This window comes from Artemia franciscana, chromosome 4 (assembly GCF_032884065.1).
Source record: "Artemia franciscana chromosome 4, ASM3288406v1, whole genome shotgun sequence".
Lineage (NCBI taxonomy): Eukaryota > Metazoa > Arthropoda > Branchiopoda > Anostraca > Artemiidae > Artemia > Artemia franciscana.
In genome coordinates this window covers 17,473,439-17,487,681 of record NC_088866.1, presented here as the reverse complement: position 1 = coordinate 17,487,681, position 14,243 = coordinate 17,473,439, and the positions used below count along the sequence as shown (strand labels likewise).

At 38.7% G+C, this 14,243-nt stretch overlaps 3 protein-coding genes across 3 annotated transcripts in view; all 3 read right to left on the bottom strand.

Annotated features, from left to right (window-relative positions):
- Positions 1-267: 267 nt before the first annotated feature.
- LOC136025711 (craniofacial development protein 2-like) lies at positions 268-810 on the bottom strand. Its single transcript, XM_065701692.1, has one exon. It carries the CDS (start codon positions 808-810, stop codon positions 268-270), a length of 543 nt encoding a protein of 180 aa, XP_065557764.1.
- Positions 811-3,962: 3,152 nt separating this feature from the next.
- The window catches only part of LOC136025709 (potassium channel subfamily K member 5-like), a 111,225-nt gene continuing 100,944 nt past the window's right edge, over positions 3,963-14,243 (bottom strand). Inside the window, exon 8 of the mRNA XM_065701691.1 lies at positions 3,963-4,153. Within this exon, the coding sequence (XP_065557763.1) occupies positions 4,046-4,153 (108 nt within the window). The 3' untranslated portion in view covers positions 3,963-4,045. The remainder of the gene's footprint in view (positions 4,154-14,243) is intronic.
- Positions 9,611-11,328, bottom strand: LOC136026077 (probable ATP-dependent RNA helicase DDX5). The gene has a single exon (XM_065702272.1). It carries the CDS (start codon positions 11,294-11,296, stop codon positions 9,749-9,751), a length of 1,548 nt encoding a protein of 515 aa, XP_065558344.1. The 5' UTR covers positions 11,297-11,328; the 3' UTR covers positions 9,611-9,748.

The following is a 14,243-nucleotide window of genomic DNA, read 5'->3' as shown; positions in this document are numbered from 1 at the left end:
CCTATGTATACTCTCGAGTCTTTAATCATTGACTTCCAGCGACGAGAAACGAGTAAATAGTCAATTTGGGCGCGGGTTCTACCATCTCGGGATCTCCAAGTGTAAGTGTGGCAAGGTTTGTGTTTAAACCATGTATTAGCCACACTGAGATTATTCAGCATAGCGAACATGAGAAGTCTGACTCCGTTAATGCACCGGTCGCCCAAACCGTGGTTGCCAATGGCCCATTCAGAATCGTTTAGTCTCGTGCCAACCCTGGCATTGAAGTCACCACCGATCACGAGGATGTCCTTGAGGAATTTTGTTCATAGTCATTTGGAGGTCAGCATAGAATTTGTCTTTCAAGTGGTCAGGGGCGTCACGAATAGGGGCATATACAGATAGTATTGTCAGGTTATTACTCTGACCTTTTAAACGGGCCATCACAATTCTGTCAGACACTGCTTCATAGTCAAGGAGTCCCGATGCGATCTTGGGTGTCATGATTATTCCCACTCCTGCGAGGCCGGATCCATCCATTGAGCCAGAATTGAATAGTATGGCCTTTTTACCCGAAGGGGCTATTAGGTCAAGTGTCATTTGTCCATTTAATCTTGTCTCTGAAACACAGAGTATGTCCAGGTTATATAAATAAAATTCTTCAGCTACGAAGGCTTGCGTTAGTGAACATTTGATGGAACAGAGGTTCCAGCAGCCGATATTCAGGCCATGTCTCCTTGATAGTATGGTAGCTAGCTCACTTTTCGACGAGGTCGCCAGCCTCGACCCATCGCTTAATGCCGGGAATGCCGTAGCCAAATTCGCTCTCATATTAGACATATTCAACATAATTCTGGATGTTTCTGGATGTGTTATTGAACTGTTATTTGTACGATTAGTTTTGTAATAACAAATTACAGTTCAATTGAATCTGAATAAAAGATACTATTTCAAACAGTTCGTGGAACACGGAATTTTGATACTAGTAGATACATCAAAAGAATTAGATTTTTATGCCGGTTTCATGTATATAATTTTCGTCAAGTTTAATCTTGCTCATCAAAAGTCACAAGCCTGAGAACATTTGCCTTGCTTGCGAAAAAATGTGGTAACTCCTCCTAAATGTCATAGAATGTCAATGAAAATCAAACCATCACGTTCAGCATATCAGAGAACCTTACTGTAGAGGTTTCAAGGTCCTGTGTGCAAAAATGTGGAATTTTGTGTTTTTTTTTGCCAGAAGAAAAATCATGGATGTAAATTTATTTGTTTTTTCCCAGGGGTGATCGTATCAGCCCAGTCGTCCTAGAGTATCGCGAGAGGGCTCATTCGAAGGGAAATTAATAGTTCTAGTGCCCTTTTCAAGTGACACAAGAAATCGGAAGGCAAGTAGGCTCCCTCCCACACTAATTTTTTCCCAAAATCGCCAGATCCAAATTTCGAGATAGCCGTTTTGTTCCGCAAAGTCGAAAATTCGAATAACTATGTCTTCCCCAAAGTCCCCGGGGGAAGGGCTGCAAGTTATGAACTTTGCCCATTGTTTACATATAGTATTGATTATTGAAAAGTATAAGGACGTTTTTAGGGGGATCTTTCTGGTGGGGCGGGGGTCCGAGGGAGGGAGTTACGTCGGAGGATCTCTATAGAGTTGATGGGGGAAGAGAATTTTCCGTGAAGGGGGTGCCGGGTATCCCAGCATTATTTAAAATACGATCATAAGTTAACTGAAAAACAAGTTTTTTCAGTTGAAATTAAAGTGCAACGTCAATACTTAAAACGAGCAGAAATTATTATGTATATGAGGGGGCTCGCCCCCTCGTCAATACTTTGCTCTTTACGCCAAAATATTTTCAGTACTTTTAAAGAGCTATTTATTCTAATTAAACGGCCTTTGTGATTCATGGGTCATTCTTAAAAAAAAGGAACAATATTCGAACTTTTGCGCAAAGAGTGAGGTATTGATGAGGGGGAGAACCCCCTCATTTAAGCAATAATTTCTGTTGGTTTTAAGCTTTAATGTTGCTCATTACTTTTAGTTGAAAAAACTTGTTTGTTTTTTTGTTTATTGCAAATCAGTGACAATTCCATACATTAAAAAAATCCCAAATGTTCTAAATATCTCAAACATCAGCCCTGATGTTTCATATAGATTTACTTAAGCTTGAAACACAGTATTGTTGTATTTGGTAATTTGAGTTCTTTTTTGAAGTTAGGATCTCTATTTTCACGGCCTGTTACAAGATGTTGATCTACTCTAGAATATTCTGGATTCTTTCCCTGGTCTCTGCTCATAATGTGTCGGGTGACAGTCACGGGTATTTTATGAAATAAATAATGATTAGTTTTATGTTTTCTTTTTGTAATTTTCCCTCTTTAAAACTTATGTGTAAACAAATGCCAGCTTTGATCTTGTACGCTCCCCCCTAGGTAGTGGGAGTCGTGTTGTCCCAGGAGGTGTAATAATTGAACTTTTTTGCTAATTTGAGGCAACGGCTATTCCAAAATTTTGATTGGAGTTTTTGGTTTTATGGAGGAGAGATTGGGGTTTTTTAGAAAAAAAAAGGGACCAGAGGATGAGCTGGTTGTTCCTCAATATTTTTTCCCTTAAAAATGCCAACAGAAATTATAATTTCAGATTGAACGAGCCCCCTCCTAAATTTCCTCAACCAGTCCTTTCGTACGAAGTAAGGAGGATGCCACCTAGTAAACAATGAACTCTAGCACAATGTCATGTGAGGAATTATCAACATTTAATGCTGATTGAGAAATGGTAGCTGTTATTTCCGATAATCTTAATGGTAAAACTGGAATCATCATGGTCCAAAACCCTATGAAGGAGACTTATAGTCCCTCATCTTGAGCTACATGGAAAATCACTATTGCATCTCACGGAAAGCACTGATGTGCCCCTTTTTATTCTTTCGCTAGTGGGGCTGTGAAACATCATAGAGATGTATTTAAGAACTCTTTTGAAAGAAAAAGGCAATATCTAGCACATTCTGTAAGTAACCAAACACAATATTAAAAAAAAAAAAATGCGATTTTTAACCAAGACTGCACCTTCACATACAGCATGACATAACATGGGTGTCTTTTGACAACATAATGCCATAAATGCAGATTATTCTTTTTCAAGGCAACGCCTGCGTGTTTGTGATAGAAAAACATCTTATAACAGGTATTTCGATTAAAATAATGCCACCCCAAGGCGTTGGATCGGCCCTGGAGCTCGGGAAGCACAAGTGCATTATATCACGTCTGATTATACGTTAAAATTTCTATAAACACCATGAAATGTTGAAAAAACAAAATTTACAACCTCTCCCTTCCCTCCTCCCCCACCACCTAAGTCGGATCAGATACGGTTTTCCAAAACTTACAGGACACTTACTTTTCACCAACTTTTTCTTTTATAGATCCCACTATCGTGCTGGATTCATGAAAGACGCATACGGGCATTAGCTTCCGAATGGGGCCTTTAACAGCTCTTTGCGATGCTTCAGTGTTCTGCCATCGCTTAAAAGTAAAAAGAAAAAAAAGAACACACCAGTGAAGCACAGGTTAAATATACTTTTCGAAAAAGAAGGGGGGGGGGTGGAAACTGTCGCTTAAGAGTTAAACCATTGATGATTCCACTGTTACACTTTTCATTTAGATACCCTGCAACTTTTGAGCGGTTTCAAGCTATTTTTAAAATTCACGGAAAGTAGGTTTTTCTGATAAACTTTTCTTGTCTTCCTCAATCAGCTTTATTAAGCAATATTTCTCTCAAGACATTTTTTTTTAAGCACAGTTTGAACTTTCGGTTATTATTCCCTGTAGTTTTCCCTCTACTAGGCATTAAAAATGAGACAATTTTTTGAAGGGGCTATATAGAATGATAAGTGATCATTTGACAACCTATAATCCAGTGTGAAGTCTATTCTTCAATTATAGTGTCTAATCTGTGATTTCTAGGAAACACTCTAAAATTAAATACGCCCTTACAACAGAACTATCCGTCTTTAAAATAAAGTGATATCTAAAAATAAAATACTAGTAACTTAAACATAATGCTTATAATGTTTCAGTTTTCACGGCCTTTAATCGACTGAAACTCCCTAAATATTTGCCAGCGTTTTTCCCAGCTTGGATCCCATTCCATGTGCCAAACAGTGCTTGTAGACAGAGTCATCTATAAAAGAAACGATTTTTAATTTGAAATAGATGACAACGAGTGTTTAAACTATGAGTCGACAATAAGATTAATCTAAACTTTTCTGTAATATAAAAGGAAAATAATGATCTTAGTATATTTCAATTGAAAATAATAATGATTCGATAAATGGGAATTTGTGTGGTCAGAAATAATTTCAGAAAAATTTTCAAAATTCTGAAGAAACTTCAGTTGCTTTTGCGTTTCCGCCACGGTTGCAGCCATAGCTGCGGCCTAGTGAAGAACGAACCACGCCCCATATTAATCAAGAGTTTAAAAACTATTTTTGAAAAATAACTGCCAATTGAAAGAAAAATTCATTAGAAGCTGATTTAGGAATTATGATTTCGATTAATCTTGATCGTAAAAGTTTATTGCAAAAACAAATTTATGAAAATTTAGAAAATAGCCCAAAAACCCTCACAAGGGTGTCACCACTGGAATCAGTATTGTTGGAAACCTTATGGAGGAAACTGACATCTTCCAATCGTGATCAACAAGGAAAACCACTTTTGCATAGGTAGTACTGATGTTCTTCTTCCGTTCTTTTCTTTTTGTTTAGGTTTTTACAAGGATGTTTAGTAAAGCAATTCAGCTGCTTTGCTAGCATCTGATGTGAGATTCTAATGCACTGTCTTTCTTTTTACGTTCATTGAACATCTTTTAAGTTGTTCGTTTGTTAAACAGGGGATGACGCTCCAGTAGTGGTATCAATTCAAAAATGTAGGGTGGTGGAATGTCTTTTTATCAGAGGACGATTTGTCTTATAGAACTGGGATTAAGTATTTACAGCCACTGGTCGTCTGAAATCGTGGTAATTTATAAAATGTCTAGTTTTTAGTTAGGTCTATTTAATAATTTGAAAAAAATCGCTTAAATAGACAAAAAAACTCATTTCCTTTTTTGACCATCTACAATAAATAACTGGAGGGTATTCCTTTACCCACATATACTAAAAAAAATACCTTTAACTCGAAATTACAAATTCAGATAATTCCTTTATATGTTTGGGTAGCCTACATCGAACTATCATTTTGATCCTACACACCGAACAGTAGAATTATATTGCGTCGACAGAGCAAAAGATGTTTGGACATTCTGAGCTTGTTTAATTGAATTATTATGGACTTGATTTCCTTACTAAAACATAATATTAAAACAAGGTCCTAGAATACTATTCATAATCCAATTCAAGTAAATTCAAAGTACTTATCATCGTTTTTCCTAGAACAGTAACCTCACTTAAAGTTAAACCCTGAATCCACGGATAGTAATTCTTAGGATGACCATAAACGCTTAATGGTGGCTCTTCAAGCTAAGTAACTGTTCAGTTGGCTGTTAGTCAAATAGCAGTAAAGGGGAAAAAGAGGGAAAATCAGTGGCACCAATGTAAAAAAAAACGATTTTCTTAGTTGTTCAAGCGAGGGGACTTTAGGTTCCCTGAATGGCGTTTTCGGTCAAGGCCATTCCAATGGTTTACTTTTTCTTTTGATTGCACACTATTTTGAAGGGTTTCAGGCTACTACTACTACTAACAACCCGCCGCAGCACCAAGCCGTCTGAGGCCAACTCAGCTACACTAGCTCCTCCTCCATCCCATTCTCGATAAACAAACAGGGATAAATTCTTTGAATAGATAGTGATAAATTTCACAAAAAGACTAGATATTTTGGTAACATATGCGGTATTACTACTGATAACGGTCACTGCATATGTAACCGAAAAATCTAGTATTTTTTTATGGAATTTATCACTGTCTATTAAAAGAATTTATCCCCATTTGAACTTTTTATTTATCTTTATGGAAAGGCAGTGTGGTCTTTGAAATTATCTATGCCATCCCAATCTATTCAAGCCTCACTCATTTCACCCTCCCAGGAGGTTCGCATTTCCGTTGAATTGTAATTTATGAAATTCTCCCACCCCAACCGCGGACGAACTGCTTTTCGTTTAGCCTTCGACGGTTGGCCGAGAAGGATAATCTTCGGTAATCTGTCACCCTTCATCCGCAGAACTTGCCCAAGCCGTCTCAACCTTTCTCTCATTGTAGCCCTAGAAAGCGGGATTGAAACGCACTTTTCATTCAGCTTACTGTTTGAAATACGGTCAGTCAGCCGGGTACCCAGAACAATTCGCTGTAAATTTCTCTGGAGAATATCTAGCAAATCTTTATCCGCTTTTCGGAGCACTCATGTTTCAGAACTATATTTGACATCTGTCATGACTGTAGCTTCCAATATTCTGGCCTTGATTTGCAGACTTATCTTCCTATTATTTCCAATAATAACTTTTTCCAACTGTGAAAAATACCCTGAGACTTGGCTATTCTAATTTTAACATCTACATTCCTCCCATCGCCTTTACTGATAATACTACCAAGCTAAGTGAAGCCGTCCTCCCCATCAGTCTTTTCGTTACCCAACGTCGCCTTTTCATCTTCACTTATTTCTAACTTTAGTGACTTAGTCTTCGTAACATTAATTTTCAAACCTATTCTAGCCCCTTGAACTCGCAAAACCTCATTCATTATGCTTACACTTTCATCGAGGATGCTTAAATCATCAGCATAATCTAAGTCCAAGAGATTTTGTCCTCCCCTTTTGTTTCTGTGGTCTCCCATTGCCTTTACTGTGCTCCTTAAGACAATGTCTATCAAAATGACCCATATAAAGAGGGATAGCCCCTAAAGAGGTGCGGTCAAGGGTTAGGAATTTCAAGCCAGGAGGGGTCTCATCGGTGGCTGTGTAACCTAAACCCATTGATAGATTTGAGATTGGATATGATGGTGTTCATCCAGGATATTGACTAGCTTTGACGTCTTTTTTTTCCAGCTTGGGAGTGGCTTGCAACAGAATATTGGTGTTACAATGGTTCTGATCGAACCATCTCAATGAATTCTTGGTGTCTCTATTCCAACGAAGTTTTGCAAGGCTTTTTTCAAAATTTAGTCAATTATGAAGGAAAACTAAAAAAGAAAAATTAAATAGGAAACTATATCTATATATATATATAAAAATAAGTTGTCTGTCTGTTGACTGACGTAATGTTTGTGTGTCGACTGATGTCATGTCTGTCGACTGACGTCATTATGAGGATTGAGCATTATTCCGTCATGAAGTTGTTTGTCGACTGACGTCAGGTTTGTCGACTGACGAAATTACAGACCGGGACACAAATGACGACCGGAAAACAGGGAATATAAATGACGAACAGGACACTCAAAGAGAAATTACAGACCGGGACACAAATAACGACCGGGACACAGGGAATATAAATGACGACCGGGACACGGGGGCACAGGGGGGATATATAAATGACGACCGGGACACAGGGAATGTTCGATTAGCAATCACCATCAACAAAGCTCAAGGGCAATCATTAGAATAATGAGGTATAGGTCTGAATACGGATTGTTTTTCCCATGGACAATTATATATTGCATGTTCAAGAGTCGGTAAACCTGACAATCTATTTATATGCACAGACAATGGGACAGCGAAGAATGTTGTATATTCGCAAGTTTTACGTAGTTAAAAAACATATATATATATATCTATCTATATTAACAGGTGGGACACAGGGACGCAACTACAATGGCGTGTAACTAATATGGCGCGTAACGACTTACGCACGCGGGGGGGGGGGGGGGCGAAGCGCCACCCCAACAGCTAGTACCATACAAAGTAGCATACTACTACTACTAACAACTCACCGCAGCACCAAGCTAACTGAGGCCAACACAGCTAAACAAGCTCTTCCTCCATCCTCGTTTACTCAAAGCCTCCCTCTTTACACCTTCGCAGGAAGTTACCATTTCCCTCAAATCTTTCTTTACCACATCCTCTTACCCCAATCGAGGACAACCTGCTTTCCGTTTAGCCATAGACGGTTGCCAAAAAGGACAATCTTCGGCAATCTGTCATCCTTTACCCGCAGAACGTGCCCTAGCCATCTCAACCTTTCACTCATTATAGCCCTATAAGTGAGATTGTACCATACTCTTAGCGCAGCCTATAGTTTGATATGCGGTCAGTCATCTGGGTACCCGAAACAGTCCATAGGCAATTTCTCTGGAAAATGTCTGGAAAAAATCTGATTTGAGAAGAAAATGTTGATGATGCCAGAAACAGAACCAACCAAGTTTAACAGACACTCAATATTGGAACGATTCAATGAAAAAAAACCTAATGAATAAACAACTATTGATATTCATCATCAATTTGAATCATTTGAAGACCATTTAAAGCCTTTGGAAATGAAAATTGTCATGAATATTTTGGGGATTGTAAGTGAAGTGTTTTAGTGTGCCAACTGAAAAAAAAAGAAACGGGGGGTTGCGAAGCGCCCTCACCAACTAGGTGTTGGGGTGGCGCTTCTATATATATCTATATATATATAAATAAGTTGTCTGTCTGTCTGTGGATCAGGTGACGTCATGTTTCTGTGTCGGCTGACGTCATGAAATTAGTTTTCGTCATTTTTGCTTTGACGGTGACGTCATTAATGGTATTTAAGACATGCGTTCACGGAAAAATGTTTAATTGTAAAATGACTGAAGGTTCGGCGATATGTACTTCATAGTGACGCTGAAAAATAAAGAAGAAAAAAAAAACTGAAAAAATGTAAAAAACTAAAAAGAAAAAACACTCAAAGATAAATTACAGACCGGGACACAAATGACGACCGACACAGAGGGAATATAAATGACGACCAAGAACCTCAAAGTAAAATTACAGACTGGGACACCCGGACACAAATCACGACCGGGAATATAAATGACGACCGGGACGCAGGGACACAACTACAACGAGGACGCCGGGGGCACAGGTGGGATATATAATTGACGACTGAGACACAGGGATTGTTTGAATAGACACAGGGAATATAAATGACGACCGGGACACTCAAAGAGGAAATACAAACTGGGACACCAGGACACAAATGACGACCGGGACACAGGGAATATAAATGCTATTTATATGCACAGACAATGGGACAGCGAAGAATGTTGTATATTCGCATGTTTTACGTAGTTAAAAATATATATTTATATCTATCTCTATTCACAGGTGGGACATAGGGACACTGCTACAATGGCGCGTAACTAATATGGCGCGTAACGACTTACGCGCGCGGGGGGGCTTGGGGGGGCGCGAAGCGCCCCACCAACTAGGTGTTGGGGTGGCGCGAAGCGCCACCCCAACAGCTAGTAATTTATAAATATACTGATAAAAAAATCATATGGAACTTTTATTGCCTTTCACAGGCGTTTATTTTCTCACTATAGTCTTGCAAGAAGACAAGTTTACCATCGTTTGATACCAGGAACGCAAACAAAAAAGATTACAGTATTTTCCCTAAGTATGGAACTAACTCTGAGTTTAAGTCTTTATACATGTGCTGAATAAGTACAAAAGCTAGTAAAAAGTCAAGCTCTGAAACAGACTTTGTATATTAAAACAGAAAAGCATGTGTTTACATATAATTTATAAATATACTAAAAAAATCATATGGAACTTTTATTGCCTTTCACATGCGTTTATTTTCTCACTATAGTCTTGCAAGAAGTCAAGTTTACCATCGTCTGGGAGCAGGATAACTTCGGTAGTCATTACGCCCCCAAAATCCACCTCTTCTTCCAAAGCTATTACGATAACCAACTTTATTGCTGCCTGTTTCGGTGAACTTTTTAGCAATATCCTGCAATTCAGGCCTTACCACCTGATTCGCTTCAGAGAGGACTCTAATTAAATCATTTGCTTTTCTTCCATCCTTTCGTGAGAAGAATGTGTAAGCGGTACCAGTTTGGTTGGATCTTCCCGTTCTTCCTATCCTGTGTATATAATCTTCACTGTTTTGGGGATAATCGTAGTTAATCACGAAGTCTACGCCGTCCACGTCTAGACCGCGAGCTGCAACATCTGTTGCCACCAATATATTTATCCTACCACTTCTGAATGCATTGAGAATCTTATCTCGTTCCTCTTGAATTTTGTCACCATGGATGGCACCAACATTATGCCCGGCTCTGTAAATTGTTTTGGCAATAAATTCTACCCTTCTCTTAGTTTCCACGAAAATTATTATTTTTTTCTGCTGTTCTTTTGAGATTTTATTAAGAAATGAATGCAGCTTGCTGACTTTCTCATGTTCCTCGCATATATCGACAATCTGCTTAATATTATGGCTGGCCGAGAGATTCGTTGACCCAACGTTCAACATAATATGTTCGCCGACAAAATCTTTGGCTAGACGTCTAACTTCCTTGGGCCAAGTGGCAGACCACATGAGAATTTGACAGTCTTGTCTCACTTGATCAAAAATTTTTCTAATTTGAGGTTCAAAACCCATATCAAGCATTCTATCTGCTTCGTCCAGGACGAGGTATGTACACTGCATGAGATTTGTTTTTCTTGCTTCTAAGAAGTCATTCATTCTTCCAGGTGTAGCTATGCAGAGCTCAGCTCGTTCTAAATCGCGTAACTGAGGCCCCTTAGGAGAACCTCCATAGACACATGCACTTCTAATGCGAGATGGTTTTCCATATTTGTCAGCCACAACTTTGATCTGCTGAGCTAATTCTCTAGTTGGGGCCAAAACCAAAGCTATGGGTCCATTCCCCCTCGCCTCTTTCGCATTAATATGTTTAATATGAACAATAGATGGTAGTATAAAGGCCAACGTCTTTCCTGATCCTGTTGACGCCACACCCACCATATTTCTACCAGATAAAGCGATAGGCCATCCCTGAGCTTGAATTGGAGTTGGACTATCAAACCCTTGTGATGCCAACTGAGACTGTAAATAATCAGGAAACCCAGCTTCCTTAAATGAAGTAATCGGGCGAGGCACATCATCTCCTTCAACTAAAATTTCATTGGAAGCACGGTAACACTCTATCTCCTCTTTAGATCTCTTCACGATATCAGAATGCGGAGAATACACATGTTTTTGATATGATTCTGAGATACCCGTTCTCTGTTTTGGCTTGAAACAGTTTACGCCGGAATTGTCATAATATTCTAACTGTCTATTAAAAGACTCCTTAAAACGGGGATAGTATCCTCTTGCACTATCACCTTGTCTTCTAGTGTAGCTTTGTTTCAAATAGGTTGTTGACATTTTATTATATGATACGTTTGATAAACTATTTTTAAAATACGAGGGATATTGCATTTCTGCAAAATCAGAACGGTAACAACCAAAATATTGCACAAAAATCATTCAACCATTCGATTACCTGCTTATGGAGCATTAGGGACCCCCATTGTGTCAAGATTGTTTTGCACTCTGTTAATTTTACAAAGCAATCATTTTAGCATGAATTCTAAGGATTTTCAACCCAAGAAATTTTCTGAAAACATGTGATGTAATATGTGATGTTTCTGAGAAAGCTGTTTCATCATTACGCAATAACATTATTTTTCTATGACGTAATATTATTTAAAGAAATAACATGATGCCTCTAAGCGCACTGGTTGGTCAAAAGAATTTCAATACTATTTTAAATTGCCATGGCACATATAAGTGAAGGGTTCAAAGGCATTATACCATATATAGCTTTGAGAGAGGATACAACCTTGTCTTACACCAGATTCGATATTAAAACAACGAAAACCTACCGTTAAAAAAAGACTAGATCTCCCCGTTGACTTGGATGCAGGCTTGTGTATGTTTATTATATGCCTGGATTAGGTTAACAATCTTAGGGGGTAAACCATCTTCCAGCATTACCTTCCAAAAGCCACAACGTACATCCAAGTCGAATGCCGTGACAAATTTGGCGAAGACTGCTGTTGTTGTTTGCTAATGTTTTACCCTTTGCTTGATGATCTGTCTTAGCATTAAGAGCTGATCAATGAATCCCATACCTGCTCTGAATTCAGCTTGATTTGGTCGGTTTGTTGAGTTTCTTGTAGATCTGAAGCGATCCATGAGAACAATAGGAAAGTTCTTCTCTGCTTTTTAATGAGGGATATACTGCAGTAGTTCTCGTATTCAGTTCTTTCGTCTTCTTGAGTAAAGGGATAATAACTGGATCTTGTCATACTTAGATGAATGATTCTTTCGTACAAATTGCAATGAAAAGATCCTGAAGTCTTGAAGCTAGGCTTGGGGCTGCTTTGGAGTCTTCCCCTGCAATTGAATCAACTTCTGGGGCCTTGTGATTCTGCAGTTTCTCGATAGCTGCCAGGATCTCTTGGAAAGGTTGGTTATCTAACATTTACATAATCATAGGGCCATGCTGACTAGCTCCATATTCCTTACCAAGCTGTTTAAGTGAGCTGCTGCTTTTCTTAAAATAATGTTGATGTTGAAGGGTCGCTGCAGATGCTTTAGAATTAAATAGTTTTTGAAAATGAGACCCCCTTCTTTTTCTGATATCGTTCCTACGCGCAAGAATGGTACTATCATTGCTTCTTTTCGCTGTCACATGTTGTAATTTTTACCTGAGGTTTCCTTGAGAATATGGTACAGTTCCCTCGAATCGAATCTGTGTGCCGCATGGTTTTCGCCATATTAATTGCCATTTTATCCTCATATCTCTTACGGTCATTGCGAGTTTGAATTTGAAAAATTTGAAATATCATCTCGCACCCATTTTTTGCGTTTTTCATTAATTGACTTCCGTTTGTCCTCAATATCGCTCGCTGGCCCATTGGAATCTTCCATGATCAGGATGCTGAACCAATTAGAAAGCTTTAAGAAGAATTGTTCCAAAATTTTTTTGTCTTCGAGGCGCCCTACATCGCACCTTTGAAAGTGAATAATTCTTTTCGCACTGCTAGTTTGAGGGCTAGGAAACACTAGTGTGTTGTCAGACCAGTTTTTGGTGCCATTGTCAGGGCCTCTGAGGGCACCAGTTCATGATAAAGCCTCTCCAACGACCAGATATTAGAATATGGCTATTTGACGGCTTAAATTTGATAACAAAACCATAAAAAAGAAGAGACTGATGCGGCCTTACAAATAGCCCTTAGTGCAAACAAATAACAATAGCCCTTAGTGCAAACAATAATTGGTCTCCAAACTATTCTGAGGGCACTAGTTCATGATAAAGCCTCTCCAACGACCAGATATTAGAATATGGTCAAGCTGATATCGTGTCCTTCCATCTCTGCGCACAGGCTTGTGCTTGAAGAGTGAATTGGCTATGACTAAGTTGTGCAGTTGATCAATCTTCACGAGTATTCTCCCTCGATCAATCTGATCAATCGACTTATCATCTCCGCACTTTTAACAATTTACTAATTCTTCATGCGGTCTCCGTCAGTGCGGTCTGACTTCAACCCTCTGACAGCTTGCAACAGGATCTGGAACAAACTCCCAGAGTCTGCACGTAGCTGCCACTTGTTCGGTATGTTCAAAAATTATGTTAGAGAATTTCTAGCTAGTAATTAAGTTTTTTCCGGTTTCCCTTGGAGTTGATGTCTCTGAATTGAGTTGCATATTTAATTCAGTTGGTGAAATCATGCGCTACCTCCTGCCTAGCTTGTCATTTTCAGGATTTTTAAGGTAGGTGGCTGGATTTTTTTATTTTGTTTATGTTTTTTTGTGTTGCTATTTTTTTATCCCCTGTTCTTTCCCGGCCTTGGAACCTTATGGTTCCATTAGCTTTTTGTTTACGAAATTTATTGTTAAATAAATTCCCCCCAAGAAAAGATTCCCGCATGCAAAATTGAGCAGCCAAAGAGAAAGTACAAAATGTATACCTCAAAATGTCGATCAAATACCCTAATGGGTAATAAAAGGACCGGACACCAAAAATAGCTTTAGAACAGGGGATGGTTGGTTTCCAATAAATTTGACACCAAAAAAGGACTATAACTCTCAATTTCTGATCGAATGAGTATCCTCAGAAGTCTCTGGGGAATTTTTTGCAGGGGGAGGGATTTTCAGGGGGATATTTTGCGCGGGGGGATTTTTCAGGGATGAGGGGTATTTTACGGAGTGTAAATGTCTAAACCTTGATAACTAACACTGTTTGCTTACTGTATATAACTAAAAGAGTTATCATATAACTTCTATTGCCGATTCTTCAGAAATTCTTGTGAGAGCATGTGACAAT